General features: G+C 45.7%; 5 protein-coding genes across 6 annotated transcripts; 1 reads left to right on the top strand and 4 right to left on the bottom strand.

Annotated features, from left to right (window-relative positions):
- Positions 1-29: 29 nt before the first annotated feature.
- LOC136190044 (uncharacterized) lies at positions 30-3,347 on the bottom strand. The gene is made up of 10 exons (XM_065978118.1): positions 2,789-3,347; positions 2,377-2,729; positions 2,119-2,319; positions 1,960-2,058; positions 890-1,904; positions 731-833; positions 547-678; positions 408-494; positions 254-352; positions 30-200 (listed from the first exon to the last, which is right to left on the bottom strand). The coding sequence occupies exons 1-10, from the start codon at positions 3,345-3,347 to the stop codon at positions 164-166; spliced, it is 2,685 nt and encodes an 894-aa protein (XP_065834190.1). The 3' UTR covers positions 30-163.
- LOC136190043 (uncharacterized) lies at positions 3,194-11,911 on the bottom strand. Its single transcript, XM_065978117.1, has 16 exons — positions 11,578-11,911; positions 11,118-11,482; positions 10,703-11,062; positions 10,544-10,639; positions 9,390-10,496; positions 9,237-9,332; positions 6,987-9,179; positions 6,834-6,929; positions 5,639-6,778; positions 5,486-5,581; positions 4,180-5,371; positions 4,028-4,130; positions 3,836-3,967; positions 3,683-3,769; positions 3,535-3,633; positions 3,194-3,483 (listed from the first exon to the last, which is right to left on the bottom strand). Exons 1-16 carry the CDS (start codon positions 11,873-11,875, stop codon positions 3,396-3,398), a joined length of 7,548 nt encoding a protein of 2,515 aa, XP_065834189.1. The 5' UTR covers positions 11,876-11,911; the 3' UTR covers positions 3,194-3,395.
- A 50-nt stretch (positions 11,912-11,961) lies between these two features.
- Positions 11,962-13,244, bottom strand: LOC136190047 (hsp90 co-chaperone Cdc37-like). Its single transcript, XM_065978122.1, has 2 exons — positions 12,956-13,244; positions 11,962-12,900 (listed from the first exon to the last, which is right to left on the bottom strand). Exons 1-2 carry the CDS (start codon positions 13,170-13,172, stop codon positions 12,041-12,043), a joined length of 1,077 nt encoding a protein of 358 aa, XP_065834194.1. The 5' UTR covers positions 13,173-13,244; the 3' UTR covers positions 11,962-12,040.
- A 200-nt stretch (positions 13,245-13,444) lies between these two features.
- Positions 13,445-14,344, top strand: LOC136190050 (PDZ domain-containing protein 11-like). Its single transcript, XM_065978124.1, has 7 exons — positions 13,445-13,546; positions 13,602-13,688; positions 13,741-13,797; positions 13,851-13,901; positions 13,959-14,006; positions 14,061-14,121; positions 14,183-14,344. The coding sequence occupies exons 1-7, from the start codon at positions 13,457-13,459 to the stop codon at positions 14,251-14,253; spliced, it is 465 nt and encodes a 154-aa protein (XP_065834196.1). The 5' UTR covers positions 13,445-13,456; the 3' UTR covers positions 14,254-14,344.
- Positions 14,234-18,086, bottom strand: LOC136190045 (mucin-5AC-like). Of its 2 annotated transcripts, none has more exons than XM_065978119.1 (18): positions 17,764-18,086; positions 17,519-17,643; positions 17,363-17,455; positions 17,245-17,305; positions 17,050-17,187; positions 16,950-16,998; positions 16,865-16,900; positions 16,767-16,804; positions 16,697-16,718; positions 16,523-16,639; positions 16,189-16,474; positions 15,777-16,144; positions 15,671-15,722; positions 15,537-15,620; positions 14,879-15,490; positions 14,796-14,826; positions 14,583-14,626; positions 14,234-14,535 (listed from the first exon to the last, which is right to left on the bottom strand). In XM_065978119.1, exons 1-18 carry the CDS (start codon positions 18,029-18,031, stop codon positions 14,362-14,364), a joined length of 2,598 nt encoding a protein of 865 aa, XP_065834191.1. In that variant the 5' UTR covers positions 18,032-18,086; the 3' UTR covers positions 14,234-14,361. The 2 variants fall into 2 exon arrangements, with proteins under 2 accessions (XP_065834191.1, XP_065834192.1); XM_065978120.1 differs by having other exon boundaries at positions 16,950-16,995.
- Position 18,087: the final 1 nt, after the last annotated feature.

Below are 18,087 nucleotides of genomic sequence, written 5' to 3'. Positions count from 1 at the left end.
AGAGTAGGGAACGCGTCGAAACTGAACGGTGCCGCTTTATCGTCATATCGAAACCGAAAGAAGACAGCAGAAAGGCAAACTACGACAAAAAAGGTCCCGATACGCATGCGCATTCGCATTTCTTTCACGCGCATTCGGACTAAAAAAATACACACAAAGCGAGTCACAAATCCCCTCTTTCAACAATTTCATTGTCCTCCCTAAAAGTAGTTTTTAAAAAAAAACGAGAGAATTCATTGCCTATTGGTCTTACATAAGTACGGCCTCCGGGAAATTGATTTGATGTACGTCAATGAAATGACTGAGTTCTTCAATAGTAGCAGAAAACGTCATTTTCTCGTAAAGCTTGTGACTGGGGGACCGCCGTAATCGTAAGTTCAAGCATCGCGGATATCTTATTCACTTACTTCATAAAAAGACCGGTGAGTCTGAGCAATCGTTCAGTCCATTTTCCGCAATGAACGAGATACACGTCTTTCACTTTCCTTTGAAATCTAAAAAAACACTCACGGTAAATAAGAAAAAATAGAAATTTTTTCATCCCACTTTTTTGTTAGCATGAAATACCACTGTCTCATCCAACCGAATTTATCAACATCTTTTCCACTCGTACCTCCGTACAAGTAAACAGCAATAAATTTCCTACAGCGCAATTTATTGACAAAATCAAAGCAGAAACTACCAAAGAGAAATAAGTATTAATTTATAACCAAAAATATAGACGCTTCACCTGTAGAGATGTTGCATGATAGTATCATAATCAGGCCTACTTCGTTCTGGAAGACGACACGCCGCACAGACAATAATAGGAATGTCATCATGATGATGATGTCCTAAAATAAATAATTACATTATATTATTTCCCCCTGTCTCACGTGACGTCTCTCACCAGACAGCCACATGACATTGCTGTATTCATTAATAATCACGTCCGTCAAAGGCGGAGATGAAGAAAATCCCTTGAGAAAATCAATGACGTGTGATAGAACGACATTCCTTTGCGAATTCCCCGTGTAGTAGACAAGAACGCCTCCGACTTCATCAGCAGGACTCAACTCCAAATCATCTCTTTTCGACAAATATTCAACGACTTTTTCAACCAATTGCTCGTCATTTCCGTGAACACTCATCTGACATTTTTCATCATGGGAGGAAGACATGAGAATGAGTAGAGCCAAGTCTTTCTCCTTAACAAAACGTATCAGAGCGTCACGAGCATCAGAACGAGCGAGAAATTCTTCAACAGATTCTCCCAATAACGATGCACCGGAACGAATATTTCTCGGCGTTTCAACGGCGTCATCATAATCGCGACGTAGAATGTCGTAGGCTGTCAAAAAACGTCGTCCCTCGTGATGGCGATCGTGACGAAGCAATTGTTGTAGAAGAGCATCGCAATCGACGTTTGTCATTTCGCTGAGTCGTCCGACGACTTCGCGATCTCGTTCCTGTGTTATTGTCAGATTTTTCGTTGTGTAGAGAATTGTTCCGAGTAGGAGAACAATTATTTCGGGATTGTTTTCGAGCAATTGGGGCATTTGATCGAGATAGCATTCCGCGATGAGAGTCGCCGTGCACGTGACATCCGGGTCGACCCAAATAGGCAAAGTAGGCTCGTAGACGTCTTCCGTTTCGTCTTGATGATGATCGAGAATTTCGACGACGTCCCGTACGAGATGCTTTTGATTCGACGATAGTCGATTGTGATCGACGAGCGTCAATTTGAGTCGTCCGTCGTTTTGGAGTGACGTCAGATTGACGTCATCGATGCAGGCGATTCGTGACGAATCGACGTGGCATTCGTTGAATAGATACGTCGCTTCGGTGCAGAAAACGACGTCGGAACGAGGCGCATTGAAGAGAGGAATCAGAACGGACGACGCTTGGTTGAATTTTAGATTCACCTGTCAGTGGTACGCACAATCTACGTGAGATTGCGCGTCTTTGCGCTTAGTGTACCTGTTCGTTGAAGTAGGAATGAGCCAGTGACGAGACCATGGAGTCGAGACTGCACTCTTCGTTGCATAGGACAGCGTGCATGACTTCCATCGCTTCGGTCTAGATGGAGAAAGCGCGTCGCGCGCGATCGTCATTTTTTTTCCTCTTTCGCTTAGGTACTTGATGGTAGACTTTCGCCGTTTCAACGGACGCGCGAACGTCGATAAACGCTTTGAAGTCGGTCATCGTCGCGAGATGCCCTTCGGCTCCAAACACTTCCGTGGAATCGTTCGGGACTTTAGCGTCTCTCAAAAGTGAGACGTACGTCATCACACAGCAGCGATTGTTGTTCTTATCAACCAAATCAGACGGATCTAACACCTAAGGTAAGCGGATGAAGCCCTAAGGATTGATATCTCGCGCGCGCGCGCGACTGACCATTGGTACGCTGAGATGAGAATGAGCTCGTTCCATAGCAAGTCGCGCGTTTTCCACAGCCCTTGTCTCGTTCATCGTTTCGTGCTCGGGACAGAGACCCGGTTGGATGGCGTTGACAAGTGCAGCGATATTGACGCCGCTTCGCCAGTCTTTCGTGAAATTCGTGACGTTTTTCTCCGGTATCTTTGACTGGACCCATGCGAGAAGTGGGTGGGGCGGCGAATCCGGGTCCTGTGGCGTCGTCATCGTCGTCGTCGTCGTCGATTTGTCGATTTGATAGTGGAGAATGATTTTCCAGATAAGACCGAGAATGAGCTTGGGATGTTGGACTCCATGAACGACGTTATCGCTTCCTATACAGAAAAAAGATCACGTGATCTTTTGTTGACGCATCCTGCGGCGTTTTTCTCACCAATTCCGACGAGATTGATGCCTTCGCTCTTCATGAAGTCGAAACACAACTTACAATTGGCTAATTTTTCGAATTTGTCTTTGGGTTTTTCGCTATAGGAACCCAAATTCTTTCCGGAAACGACTTGGAGTAAATTGATGAGAAGCGTTCCGTCATTCAGATCGACGGCGAGTCGATTGTTGATAAACTTCCGGCGCGGTTTGAGACGATCGTTGCACCAGGCGGCGAACGTGCGTTCTTGCATCTTTTCCCATAGATCCCGATCGACTGTTCGAAGACCATCGGGATCATCGTCCCCGTATAAGTCCATTTCGATGAATTCTTCCATGACGATGCCCAGCGAGAGTGCGATACAGGTTGTCGTAAGCCGGGAAGGTAAGAAATCGACTCCTACACGCAATGACGTCCGAGTAGATGAGTAGCCCATCATCCTCCGCTTTTCATTCCTGATAAACATACGGGCGCCTTTCTCTAGCTCAGGCGCAGCACATTCACGTAAAAAAAGAAACTCCGTCGGTCTACCTAGGCTCACAAGAAGAAAAAACAAACAAACATTCATGCATAGCAACAAAAATGGGTCACAAAGTCATAAAATACGGTCACCGTATTAGAGGACGTCGACTTTTTCCGCTCCATCATCGGTGTTTTTCACCTTGGCTTGAGTGATTGGTCTTCCGCCTCTCTTAGCATCCTCTCTGAAAAAAAGACGCCGCTGTTATTTCGCTTGCTCTAGAACAAACACTCACTCTAAAACGGGTTCTGGAAAACGAATTTGATCTGTGTCGACGAACGCTTCCAGGTGCTCTAGCGTCTTGGCGAAATGAAGTTTCGCGTAAAACTTGCGGCTATAGAAAACTGTGTATATTCGTATAGGCGGATTGATTGACAATTTACCTAATAAAAGGCCTCATTAGCCGAATCAACGTCTTGATCCAGAATCCGCAATGAACCATGACAATCTTTTTCATACTTTTTCGAATTCTAAAACGATGATAGAGTAGAGTAGAGTAGAGTAGAGAAACTTCGTTTTCGAAAGAGAAGACGCACCTGCGATCAAGTAAAGGATAGCAACGTCTCATCCACCGAAATTTGGGCACATTTCGATCGGGAGTGCCGCCGTGCAAGTAAACGACCATATAATCGTCGGCAGCGAGAGTTTCCAAAACGCTAACACAGTAGCTAAAGAAAAAAAAGACCATAGATAAAGGCAATATGATGATGATTGGTCTCTCGTCGTACTAGAACAAATTGTCCATGATTTTCTCATAGTTGCGCTGCGATTTGTCCGGAAGACGGCAGGCGGCAAAAACGATTATAGCCATTCGATTGGGTCCGTGATAACCTAAGAAGTATGATGCTGATTCTTTTAATTAACTATGCTTCCTCTTTACCTCCGTGTTGTATGACGCCTCGATAGGGTTCAATCAATTTCATATCAATCTGAAGATCCTTACCACTAATTGTAACCGTTTTGTATGCTCTCTCTTCTTCAAGTTCTTCTTCAGCTGGATACTCAGGAATTGATTTGATCTCGTCTTTTTCAGGGGGAGGAGGAGTAGGAGTAGGCGGAGTTGCTTCCTGTTTGTTAAGCCCCTTTAGGAATTCAACGAATGTTGGCATGATGATTTTCCGCGATCCTTTCGTATTCGCTTGATCGTACGTCGCAACGTGTGGCAACTCAATATCATCGAGTTTCAACGGACTCAATTTCAAATCGTCGCCTTTCTCCGTCATGTATTTCCCCGTTTTCGCTCTCAGCGCTTCATCCGGACTATAGACGGCTAAATATCGACGCGGTTTCTTCGGATCGTCGTTTTCGAACGTCAAACAGACGAGAAGAAGAACGTCGTCGCCTTTGTCTTCGGCGAAACGTTTGAGAGCGGCGTCGGCGTCGGATCGACGAAGAAATTCGTCCACGCTTTCCGTCACCGATGCCGTGCCGCCTCTCACGCCAGTCTCCGGCGATTTGGCGGCGAATTTGTAATCTTTACGTAGAACGTCGTAAGCGGAAAGAGTCGTCGGATGAAATTTCGCCATGTGCATTTGTTTGAATAAATCGTCGGGATCGACGTTGTCGAGAAGTTGACCCAATTTGCCGGCGATTTCGCCGTCTTTCGCCGTGATTCGACCCGCTTCCGGATTGAGATTCGCCGTGTCGAGAAGTATAGTACTCAAAAGAAGTCGTACGAGATTTGGATTGCGTGCAAGAACGTCTGGGATGTGATCGAGAAAATTTTCGGCGACGAGAGTCGTCGTCGAACCGAGAAGTTCGATTTTGCACGCTGTTTCCGGTCCGTAGACACCTTCTGTCATATCCAGATGATGGTCTATGATTTCGATGACGTCACTGGCGAGGAAACTTTGCTCGGCGTGGAGGACGTTGTGATCGACGAGCGTCAATTGGAGACGACGTTCGTTGTGGAGTTTTTTCAAGGTGACGTCATCGAGGAAGATTTTGGAGCGCGCGTGAACGTTGCAGTCGGAGAAGAGTTTGGCCGCTTCGACGCGGAGCGGGAAATCGGCGCGAGGGATATTGAAGTAAGGGAGTATAGCGACTTTGGATGAGTCAGGCTTGCCCGTCAACTAGAAAGAGAATAGAGTATAGTACCTCAGGGCTTGGGTAGAATATAGTAATCTTAGAGAGTGTACCAGTGCTCTAATAGTAACCTCTATAAAGGGGTTAGGGTTGTGTCTTACGTTGAAAGTGAAGTAGGCGTGAGCCATTGCTGATACCATTGAATCAAGATCGCATGCTTGGTTGCCCATGACAACGTGAACAGTCTGCGCTCCTTCCTTTAATTGAAAAGAAAAAAATTATTTAAAAAATTAAATTATGATATATAGTCTTACGTTTGTTGCGTGTTTTGCTACACGTACAGACGCTCTTTCCTCCAAAAATGATTCAAAATCAACGAATTCCTCCTCTTCCGCCGCGCCAGGCAACGTTTCCGGAAGCGACGGCACCGTTTCTTGAACCATAACCCAGCTCTGCATTTCGGCGGCGGGCGGAGTCGGCTGATCGAGCGCCTCGACGAGCATAGGCAATAAAGCAATGCGAGAAACAGTCGGATCTTGTTCCGCAACCAAAACGTCATCATTCCCCGCCCCCGCCGTAATTTCAACGGGAGTCAATCTAGCGGACGTTTGAGCGACGAAATAGTCAAAGACTTTTTTCCTGTCGCCGTTATCGCGAGAATAAATTCCCAATTGCCGTTTGATGTCAACGGATCCTTCGTTCTCTTTCCAAACGCAATTCAGCATCAAAACGGAGACGTTTTTCTCCGTCGTTATGCGTTGGAGCGCTTCGTTGGCATGGGGACGAGCGAGAAACACGTCCACGCTTTCCGGGATGGAGGCAGCGCCGCCACGAGTGTCGGACAATTTGGGCGAAGCGGAGTCCTTGTAGTCGCGACGGAGAAGATCGTAGGCGGAATTAATATCTGGCGGGAAAAAACGCGCCGATTCCAAATCGGCGTAATTGGGACGATCGATGAGTTGAGTGAGTTTTTCGACGATTTGGCGATCTGTTTCCGTTGCGCGTTTCGCGTCTGGTGTCAGGTTTGATGTTTCGAGGAGAATTGCGCTTAGGAGAAGTTTTGCGAGGTCGGGATTTTTTGGTAATGAGTTTGGACTTTCTTTGAGGAATTTTTGCGCAATGAGAGTCGCTGTTGAACCGGTTTTCGCCATTTCTTTGACTTCGGTTGGGAAGAGGTCAGCTGTTTCGTCGTCATGGTGATCTAGGATGTGAATGACGGTTGGTGAGAAGATGAAATCGGTTTGCGACGGAGAGGGGACGTTGTGAGCGACGAGCGACAATTCGAGACCGCCGTTACGACGACGAGAATTCAAATCGACGTCATCGATACAGGGAATCGATTCCAAGTCGATATTAGAATCTGTGAAGACTTTGATGACGTCAGGACGCAAGGAAACGTCTGTTCGTTGACTGTTAAAGATGGGGAAAGGAGGATACGAAGGCTTTGTTGTAGTCTGAAAGAAAAAGAATAATTGATGCGCGCGTTAAAAACTCATTGTGACGTAATACCTGTTCAAGGAAATAGGCATAGGCTACAGCTGAAACAGTCGAGTCAACGTCACAAGCCTGGCTGCCAAGAACAACTCCAAAATCCTTTGAAGGATCCTTCATAAAAGAGATACATTAAAAGATTTCTCTCATGATGATGATGATGTCACTTACTGAAGCTCTCTCCCTAGCAACGCTAACTGACGCGCGTTCCTCAATGAAGACTTTAAAATCGGTTTTTGCGGCGCCGGCAAATTCATTGATCCCGGCGACCAAAAGTGGCAAGACGACTTTTCGCGATGCTTTCACATTTCCCTGAGCGAACGCTGCGATAGGAGTAAGACTCGTTGTCAAGGGCGACAAGGCAAGTAAATCCTGTTCGGCCAAATAAGCAACAGTGCGTTCGCGCAAGCGATCGTCACGACAATAGACTCCAAGCTGGCGTCGAGGCATTCGCGATTCATCATCAAAGAAAATGCAAACGAGAAGTAGAACACTCGTATCGCGTTCCGAAGCAAAACGCTCCAAAGCGTCAGAGGCATCGGGACGCGTCAAAAACGCCGACAAACTCTCCGTTATTGATGATGCGCCCGCTCGAACGCCGCCTGGCGCTTCGACGGCACCGTCGCGATAGTCGCGTCGGAGAAGATTATAAGCGTTGAGGTGCTCGGAGGGGCTAAAGCGCGCCGATTGGAGTTGCGGGAAAACGGATTCGGCATTGAAAACGACGTATTCGCCGAGACGTGCCGCTATGTCGCGATCTTTTGCCGTCGTCCTGCCCGCTTCCGGGTTCAGATTGACAGTCTCCAGGAGAATGACGCCCAAGAGAAGACGAACTAAATCGGGATTTTTTTCCAATGCGTGTGGCATTTCGTCGAGAAATCGCGCGGCAACAAGCGTCGCGCATGCTCCTGCTTCTTCAATATGTTTCTCTACGGTGTCCTCATAAGCATCTTGCGTTTCGTCTCGATGATTATCAATGATGGAAATGACGTCAGTGGCGTAATGACGTTGATCCGGGCTCAGAGCGTTATGAGTGACGAGAGTGAGACCAAGTTTGGAATGATCATGTGACGGTTTCAAATCGACGTCATCGATGCACGTGACTGATGACGTGTCCAAATTGCAATCGGCAAAAAGACGCGCTGCATCTTCGTGAAGACAAATTGTTTCACGCGGTGCGTTGAATACGGGATATCGCGTTGTCTTGGAAACAGACTGTTCGTCAAAATAGGCTTGCGCAAGTGCAGATACCATGGAATCCACGTCACCCGTTTGACTGCCAAGAACGAGAGCCAATTCATTGGTGTCGCTATGCAACGCTGCCTCCTTGGCAACGGCAACGCACGCTCTCTGATCAACAAATAATTTGAAATCTGTTCTCGCCGCTCGTTCCTTGAGAAACGTCATGATCATGGGTAAGGTGACTCTCCGCGAAGCGCGAACGTTTCCTTGTTTGAAAACGTCGGTGTTTGATTCGGTCGATGTAGCGCGCGTTAAAGCGAGCGTTTCTTGCGTTTCAAATCGTTGTGCGAGATCGCGTCGAAGATCGGGATCGCCGCGACAATAGATACCGAGTTGTCGTCGAGGAACGTTGAGTTCGTCGTCGAAAAAAATGCAGACGAGTAGAAGTGCGTCCAAACGGCGTTTAGCGGCGAATTTTTCGAGCGCTTCGCCGGCGTCGGGGCGACGAAGAAATCCGACGAGACTTTCGGGGATTGATGACGCTCCAGCGCGAACGTCGACGTCGCCTGACACGCCTTGGCGATAATCGCGTCGTAGCAAATCGAATGCGCTCAATCCCGAAGCGGGATTGAAGCGCGCCGATTGGAGTTGAGGAAAAAGCGATTTTGCATCGATGTCCGCGTATTCGCCGAGTCGCGCCGCAACGTCGCGATCTTTCGTCGTCGTTCGACCGGCATCCGGATTGAGATTGACCGTTTCGAGAAGGATTACGCCCAAGAGAAGACTCGCGAGATCCGGGTTCTTTTCGAGCGCACGTGGCATTTCTTCGAGAAATCGCTCGGCGACGAGCGTCGCGCACGATCCGGCTTCTTCGATATGTTTCTTCACACTTCCATAGACGTCGTGAGTTTCGTCCATGTGATTGTCGATGATTCCGACGACATCCGGGATGTAGTCATTTTGATTGATATCGAGCGCGTTGTGTGTGACGAGAGTGAGACGAAGGGTGCCTTTGGAATGAGGCACGTTCAAATTGACGTCATCAATGCAGGGAATGGAGACGGTATCCACGTTGCAATCCGAAAATAGTTGCGTTGCATCGCCGAGAAGTTCGAGATTCGATCGCGGTGCATTGATCACGGGGAATGGAGTCAGATTAGTATAGCCACGTGACTGAGATTTCTATATAGAAAAGAAATGATTTATTTATTTATTCATTTATTTATATAAATAATGTACCTGTTCGTCAAAGTAGGCTAGCGCTAGAGCTGAAACAACGGAATCTAAATCGCCAGTCTGACTGCCAAGAACAACTTGAATTCGTTCACTTGGACCCTAGAGATGACGTCATTTTATTTCATTATTTATTTTATTTATTATTGTACACTGCACCTCTAAGGCTTGTCTTGCTGATTCGACGGCTGCTCGATCGTCCAAAAACTTCTTAAAATCCGTTCGAGTGTCTTCCTTTGGCGTCACGACAACCCAACTTCCCATTTCGGGACCCTTTTCCGCGATTTCACTCAACCCCGTCACGATCATCGGCATGACAACCCGCCTCGACATGCGCACGTCACCTTGATCATATCCAAGACACGACGAATCGAATTCCAAAGACACTTTTGTCAACGACAAAGCCTCTTGCGCCGTCAAATAAGAATCGAGCGCTTGTCTCAATCCATCATTGCGACAATAAACGCCTAATTGCCTCTGTGGTTGGCCCCCCTCACCCAATGAAATGCAAACAAGAAGTAGAACGCCTACGTCACGTTCCCCAACGAATTTCTCCAAAGCGTCACTAGCATCTGACTTGGCAACGAACGTTGCTAAGGAAACGGGCATAGAAGAAGCGCCAATGCGCATGCCGTCACTCGATTCTTCAGCTGCATCGCGATAGTCTCTTTGGAGAAGATCATAAGCGGATAAAGTAGCAGTGGAGTCGAAGAGCGACGATTGAAGTCGACCAAAGAGAGCGTTTTGATCGACGCCCGTTATAGCGACGAGTTTTTCAACCGCTTCGCCGTCGCGTTCCGTCGCGCGACCAGCATCCGGGTTCAAATTAACGGTTTTGAAGAGAATGACGCCGAGGAGAAGTCGAGCAAGATCCGGGTTCTTTTCCAGTGCATCTGGCATTTGATCGAGAAAACATTCGGCGATGAGCGTCGCGCACGTACCCACTTCCGGTTCGATCCAAATCGGAAGATTGGGATCGAAGATGTCTTCCGTTTGATCGTCGTGGTGATCCAGGATTTCAACTACATCCGGGATAAAACGACGTTGTTGAGGCGGAAGTACGTTGTGATCGACGAGCGTGAGTTTAAGTCGGCCTTCGTCTTGGAGATGAGCGAGATTGATATCGTCGATGCACGTGACGCTGTTGGCATTCACGTGACATTCTTTGAATAGTTCGACGGCTTCTGCGCGAAGTTCAATGTTGCTACGCGGAAGATTGAAGATGGGAAGAAGAAGAGATGAGGGTTGTTCGAATGATTTGTTCACCTGACATTAAGAATTCAAAATAAATATATATTAATTATTATTATTACTTGTTCATTGAAATAGGAGTGAGCCATTGCGGAAACCATGGAGTCTAAATCGCAAGCTTGACTTCCGAGAACAACGTGAACCATTTCTTTTCCACCCTATTAGAATGCATATATTATAGAGGAGAGGTATTATTTTAATTATTTATTATTTATTATTACCTCTGCGTATTCCTTTGTTACGTTGACGGATGCTCTTTCATCGAGAAATTTTTTGAAATCTGTTGTTTGAACGGCGTCTGTTTCTTCGTCTTCGCTACTTGAACTACTGCTACTGCTGCTGCTGCTGCTACTTTTAGCAGAAGAGTCTGAGTGACTTCCGCCGTCTTTTGAATCCTTTTCCTTCTTTCTTTTCTTTCTCTTTTCTTTCCTCTTCTTCTTTGCAGCTGTCTTCTTCTGTGGCTTTGGTGTACCGAAAGTGGGCATGCCCTCCTTCGGTTTTGCTTCAGGGAAATAGGATAGATACGTCATGACGCTCAATTCGTCAATTTTAGGATTAATCAAATCCTGTGCATGAAGCACCTAAAATACACAAAGATAATTAATTAATTATTTAAATTTCAATGACCACGCCCACCTGAGGAACACCAAGCCATTCTTCAGCTCTCGTCATTGCCATATCCGCATTTTCAAGTGGCGTTGATGAGTCCATTTGTCTCCATTCTGGACATAGACCCGGTGCAAGAGCCTCTACAAGAGCAGCTACATTGATGCCACTATTCCAATCTGTTGTGAAATTCTTGATATCTCGTTCGGGTAATTGAGATTGAATCCAACGAAGGAGAAGTTGTTTTGGACTGGCTGATTTGTCGGCAGAGGCATTGCCACTTGAGTCGTCATCGGACCCAAATCTGGGAAGTCCACTGATTTGATAATGAAGAATCAACGTCCAAATAATTCCGAGAATGAGTTTGATATTTCCTTCGACGATGTCGGAAGCGCCTGTAACAAATAATCATCACGTGATGACGATTATCTGAGCATGCGCTGCAGTTCCCTCTTGGGAGGCCCCACTTGCGTATCGCTAAAAATCTCACCGATATTGACGAGTTTCATGCCTTCCGATTGAATAAATTTGATGCAGGCCGTGCAGTTTTCGTGCTTTTGCTGCACGATTTTAGCTTTCTTGTTGTAGCGACCGAAGCTTTTCTTGGAGAGAACTTCGAGTAAATTGATGAGCTTGATGCCGTCGTGGAAATCGGTCGCCAAACTGTCGACGTTCATGTCGCGCGACTTGAGATTCTGATTGCACCAGCGCGTAAACGTTTTCTGCTGAATATCCTTCCATTCGCCGCCTTCGCCGCCTTCGCGACCTTTCTTCGGAGACGACGACATAGCACGTAGACTTTTTTCGCGAGGGTGCGAACACAATGACGTGTGACGTAACCAGTTCCAATCACGTGGGACCGCGTGCGCGTTAGTAAGTGTGACGTGCGACGCCGCGTGCGTTAGTACAAGTCTAAAACACATCGATTCCACAGCAAAAAATGTCGGTTTTTTTTACTTCTTGTCCTCTTGAGTGCCAGCTAATTCGGTCTTTCCGTCGGGAACCCACATTCCCGAATCAATACATCTCTTCATATGAAATCTTGCCTCAGTGGGATCCATTTCCTTGAGAACTTTTTGCAACATTGGTATATCCTTCTTCTCGAAACAATCCTTCATCGATTGAGGCAACGAATCAAAAACCTCGACAGGATCCAATCCCCCAGGCCCAAGACGTTTCTTCCTCTCCTCTTCCTCAATTTCATCCTCAATTGCTTTCATGCGAATTTTCGCGCGTTCCTTCACTCGACCAATCAACGCTCGATGCTCGTCATCCATAGCTTCAACGTATTGCTCATCAGCGACTTTAATTCGCTTGAAAAAAGTGAGAAAAGTGTCGCGTGGATCCTTGCGTATTTGACGCGCCAATTCGAGAATATATTGCATGACAATCGTCTGCCTAGCCACGTGACTCATCAGATCATGTTTCTCCTGACATTCCAACGTAATGCACCATATCGTTAAATAATTTGCCGCCGCTTCGCAAACGAGATGAGGATTCTTGCGTAGAAATTCCGAACTGCTATCATAATCGCGTAGCATTCCATAATGTTTGATTTCCTTTTCGTGTTCATCCCAGAAATCTTTTCCTATGTCGTCGTCTGATTTTTTCGATTTTTTTTCATCGTCGGTTGGATTGATGATTGTTTTTTCGAATCCGGCGCTGCTCAATGTGTCGACGTTCCATGGGGTTAGACGTTCTTTTTTCTTAAGTTCCGCTTCTTTTTCTTTGAAGTGTTTTTCCTGTTTTTCCAGCTCGCCTATCTCCAGTTTCAGCTTGTCCAATCGTTCTTGGACATTTTCACCACCTTCCTCTATAAAATAAAATAATATATATTTTTTCATTTTTCCCGTTTCCTCTCTCCTTACCCTCCGTCTTTTCCATCATTCTCTTCAATTCGGCGAGACGTCCTTTCGTTTTCGATACGCCTTCTTCGAATGATTCGCGTTCGTTTTGCTGTTCGGTCATTCGTTCGACTCTCGCCTGATGACGCCAGCGAAAAAGGCTCGGCGTATCGACGTTCGGGTGCGTGTCGTCTTCATCGTCGCTCACTTCGATGTGGTCCCATTTGCTGTAGTCAACCATGGCGATGAGAGAGAGAGAGAAAGAGAGAGCTTCTGGAAATTTCCAGGTCTCTCGCTGGGGGTGGAACGGTTATACGGGCGTTGAGCTCGGCCAGCCAATCACGTTCCACGATGACAGGTGCGTGGCCCGTACGATGACAGGTGCGTAGCCCGTCGTTCTTTTTCAATCTTTTCAGCAATGAAAGCGGTTTGTAAAATTGAAAAAATATTACGCGATGATTTGAACGATGAAATTGCGATTTTTTCGTCGCTTCCGGTTAAGAGTGCGCACGCTACGCGGGAAAAATGGCTTTGGAACCATTCGACGATCAGGACATGATAACGGTGTATCTACCTCCGTATGAGCCGCCACCGGCGTGGATACCAGCGGAGGAGGTTGGTCAAAGCCCGAAAATTCGAAAACAGAGCCGAAAAACTTGTGTGGCTGCAGAGAGAAGGCGATCCTGATTACGGAAACGATTTGGAAGCATTCTTACCTCGCGATATCCACTTGAAAAGGCCCGGTCCATCGGATCAGGCGAGAAAATAACTTGTTGTATTGATGTTGCGACGTTTATCCTTTATTTCAGCTCGGTTTTCACGTTCGAGGCGGAAGCGAACGACGATCAGACATCTACATATCGAAGGTGAGCGAAGATAATGATGACAAGCCTTACGTACGTAAGTCTGTCGTTTTCAGATTGTTCCAAATTCGGAAGCGGAGAAAATTGGACTCAAAGTTGGCGATCAGGTATCATATGTAGCTATTGTGTTCAAAGGGAGGGGGCGTGACGCTTTTTCCTGCCAGATCCTCCATGTGAACGGGGCTTCATTCGGAGACATAGACCACGCACAGGTTAGATGAGATTGATTGAGATTCTACACAGAAACATCTCATCAATTATCATAGGCTGTGAAAATACTGAAATCTACCAGTGACATTATGATGACTGTTCGTTATTATCCCTACGGTAATAATTATTTTCTATTTTGATACTATTTAATTCTTCATCTCTTTTTTTATTGGAGAAGGTTATCGCAAAACTTTCACTGTGAATCGTTGTCTGACGCGTCGAGTCTCCGAACCGGCAATGACGAAATAATTATTAATTAATTAATTTCTTATAATCAGTATGAACAGTTTTGAGGTTTTCGTCGCAAACAATAAAACTAGAGCGGCGATCCAACCTTAATTAATAATTGTTGATTCATTAACGAGTCGAAGAACTCCCTGCCGGATCAGCTATCTGAGCAGCGAGATCATGAAACTTGTTGACAAAGTCAACACTGTTTTCTTCCATCATGCAACGCAATGTCAAATCGACATCAGCCATGTGACGAGACAAAACAACACTTTCTTTTCCATCCGACGACGAAGTTGAGTCCTAGAAGAAATAGAAACAACGTAGTAGTGACACCGAAGATGTGTTACCTGTGACAAGTGCCTCATCTTTACAGGAGACGATTCCAATTGCCCTAGAAGAATATCAATGAAAGATTAACGTGACCGATGATGTCACAAAGGCAAGCGTCCAATCAAGAGTTCTTATGTAACGTAACGTAAGAATTCCTCTTCTCTTGATTGGTCCGCTTTCCTTTGTGACATCATAGCTCTTCTTGACCATATATGGTTAATGATGCATACCTAAGAAGCCTGCAGGCAATGATGTCTCAACCTAAGAACAATTTCATATGAATTTTGATTTTAGAAACTGCTGTGTTTCTCACCTCAGGTAACCATGACAAATCATCTCCAATATCTGACTTGACTGGTGAAGACTCCTTTCTCCCCTCCCCAAAAGGAATTGTACTAAATGCCTTGAGAAAATTGGTTGGTTCCGCTGAGACGACGGCCGTGGCTTCGCCAAATCCATTTGAGCTCGTTGCAAAACCAAAGAGAGTGTCTTCGGAGGGCAACGGACCTCGTAATGCGTCATCATTAAGACTGACGGAATCATCAAGAACATCCGGGGGATTGTCATCGTCATCATCATTGTCGTTCTTTCTTTGGTTTTCTCCATCTTTTTTGGGCGTTTCGAGCAATTGTTCCAACGTCATTTGCGTGGATGGAGGAGGAGTGGACGGTTGTGAATGAATTGGTTCCGGATCCGGGCTTTTTCGAGGTGATGACGTTGACGTTTTGATATTGGACGCTTTGAGAGCGAGTTGAATGAGTGAAGCACCCGTTGTCGTTGCCAGGGGCGACGACAATGATGACGATGGAGGAGGAGGAGGGGGAGGGGGAGGGAGAGGAGGAACGGTCTTGGGTGCGAGTAAACGGCTTTTTGGCGACGGAAGAACGGGAACGGTGAACGATGGAGTCAATTTGGGTAGAAGAGACTTCAAAAAATTATTAATAAAAAATTAGCACGTGACTTGTTTTTACCTTTTGTTGCCTAGTTGGAGGCGGAGGCGGAGGAGGAAGGGGTTTCATAGCAAGCATTAGATGATTCATTGGAACAGGAACACTCTAGCAATTAAATAATCAATACCGTTTATTTATTAATTTATTATTATTACTTGAATTCCGTCTCGTCCAGAATACAAGACTTTCCTTACAGTACCACTAGGACTAGAAAAAGTCGTATGAGATCTCAATAAGAAATATGTATTTTCGTTTTCTTACGTCATTAGAGTTACCCCTGATGATAAATCTGGTTTTTTTGCTGGTGGCAATGTTACGCCAGATCCTCTGCGTTTGTTCACGTTGCCACCACAACTTGATACAGCTGACGGAACGGCAAAAGTGACGGAAGTGGACGCAGACGACGTTGAATTCAATGGGGATAAAATCTTTGGAGATTTGGAGACAGACTTTGGTTTTTCTTTCTCTTTGGACGCCGTTATGAGATGACAGAGATGAGAGAGAGCAGAAAACGACGATGAAGATGATGATGATGATGATGATGATGATGATGATGATGATCCCTCCGTTTTCGTTGTCGTTGTCGTCGTCGTCGTCGTCGTCGTCGTCGTCGTCGTCGTGGCAACAGACTAAAAATACGATATAATAAATATAATATAAAAAAGTTTTCTACTTGATTCTTTCTCGTCCAACTGTAGTGCAGAACGAATTTGCTTGGTTTGCTCAATTTCTGATAGATTTTTCCCACAGTGACATCACGTGACGTATCCAAAGTCCATTCAAGATACTCCCCCTCCCCCTCATCTTCATCATCCGGGGAAGAAGAAGAAGAAGAAGGAGGTAAAAAACATAATGAAGATCCGGGTCCCTCTACGTTGCCAGGGTGACGTGATGGTGCCCATTTGGACTGCATGTACGAAATGACTGATGCAATTGATTGCGATGGCGTTAAAATCATTCTAAAGTGACGTCATCATATGATGACGTCATAGAGTCTGTGAGCTTACTTCACTCTTGGATTGCATGCGGATAATTGCACGGCAATGAAATCCTGATTTGTTTGGGGAAGAAGTTGAAGAGTGATTTTCTTTGGAAGTGAAGGTGATGATAAGACAGCGGAACCACTACACACACAAAAAAATTAGAAGAAAGGCAAATGAACGAGGAGGAGGGGAACAAACCCGGAAACGTGGCCTTCTTCATCTAAACGCAAACATTGATTTATGATATAAGAATTAGAGAGCAACTAACCGTCTTTTTTGAGAGCTTTGCATATGGGCAACTTCACTCTAATCAATACAGTAAATAATCTATAATGGGGAGAAGAATACTATTTATTATTCTCTTACTTCACTTTCTTGCCTTTGACTTTAAACAGGGTAGATCTAAAGGAAAAGTCAGCAAATATATCAATTTTTAATTCTCGTCTTTTACCCTCGGTTTTTCAATTGAGTAAATCTCACTCCAAATTTAGGATCGTCTTCTGAGAAAAACCATTTATTACGTATTCATTTATTTATTTATTATTTTTGACTTCTCAATTTTTTCTTTAGTACTAAATAAGCCAATATGGCTTTGATTTCCTCTCTCGTTCCCTTTTTGACGTCATCTTTTTCACGTCGCACTTTCTTGACACTTTCATCTCCCACTTCGTGAGGTAAAGCCTCTTTTCCTATTATCAGATAATGACGTCATAAGGGAGACCCTTTTTTCCTTTTTTTTCGTTTGCCTGCTGTTTCTTCAATCAGTTTACATACTTTGTTCCATGTTCTGTAATACATGTGTCGAACCTAGAGAAATTTGATTTTTTCGCTGGTCAAATATTAATGTTTAATTAATTAATTAACCTGATCGCGATTTTTCACTTTATCCGACGTCGACAAACGTTTCTTCAACTTTTGCTTCATGAAAATTTGTATTTTATCGAAATCTCTTCCATGCTTTTCGACGAAAGAGATGGTGCTTATTTTTCAAATAAATGCGCTCCTTCTTTCCTTCCTTACTTCAGCAATGGCTTCGGAGAAAATCTCTTGATCGGCTTGCGTCCAAAGCGCTCTGTGTCGCGGCGCTCGTTTTGGCGTTGTCGATTGCCTTTCGCCACCGTTATCGAGATCGACGTTCGTTGGGACTAGAACGAGGCGAGAACAAAGTGAAAAAAGGCGCGATAAGACAATGGAGGTGGGGCGGCCATGTTGGACGAGAAGAGAAGTCGAGTTCGAGGGCATAACTCGTCGAAATCAGCACGTACTCGTCGTTATCGAACTCGGCTCTGCTTGCATGTGCGATACAGGCGATTTTCGTAGGCGTTTGCTCGTTCTTTTGGTGAAAACGCGCCCGGTACGTCGTCTTTCTTCTTCTTCTTCTATTATGCGATCGTTGCGACCCGATGCGTCGATGGGAATCGAAGCCATTGGGTCGCTGCTAGACGACGATTGCGCGCCGCCCGCGCCCGTCGCCTCTTGAGCCTCCACCGCTGCTGCCGCCGCCGCCACCGTCGATTGGTGCGGTCCAATCATCGCACGGCGCGCGCTCCAAATGTTGCTGCTACTAATTTCCCGATTGGTTGGGCTCT

The sequence above is a fragment of the Oscarella lobularis genome, chromosome 8, assembly GCF_947507565.1.
Source record: "Oscarella lobularis chromosome 8, ooOscLobu1.1, whole genome shotgun sequence".
NCBI classification, from domain to species: Eukaryota; Metazoa; Porifera; class Homoscleromorpha; order Homosclerophorida; family Oscarellidae; genus Oscarella; species Oscarella lobularis.
Note: the sequence above shows the minus strand (reverse complement) of the source record. Positions and strands in the feature narration are given on the sequence as shown.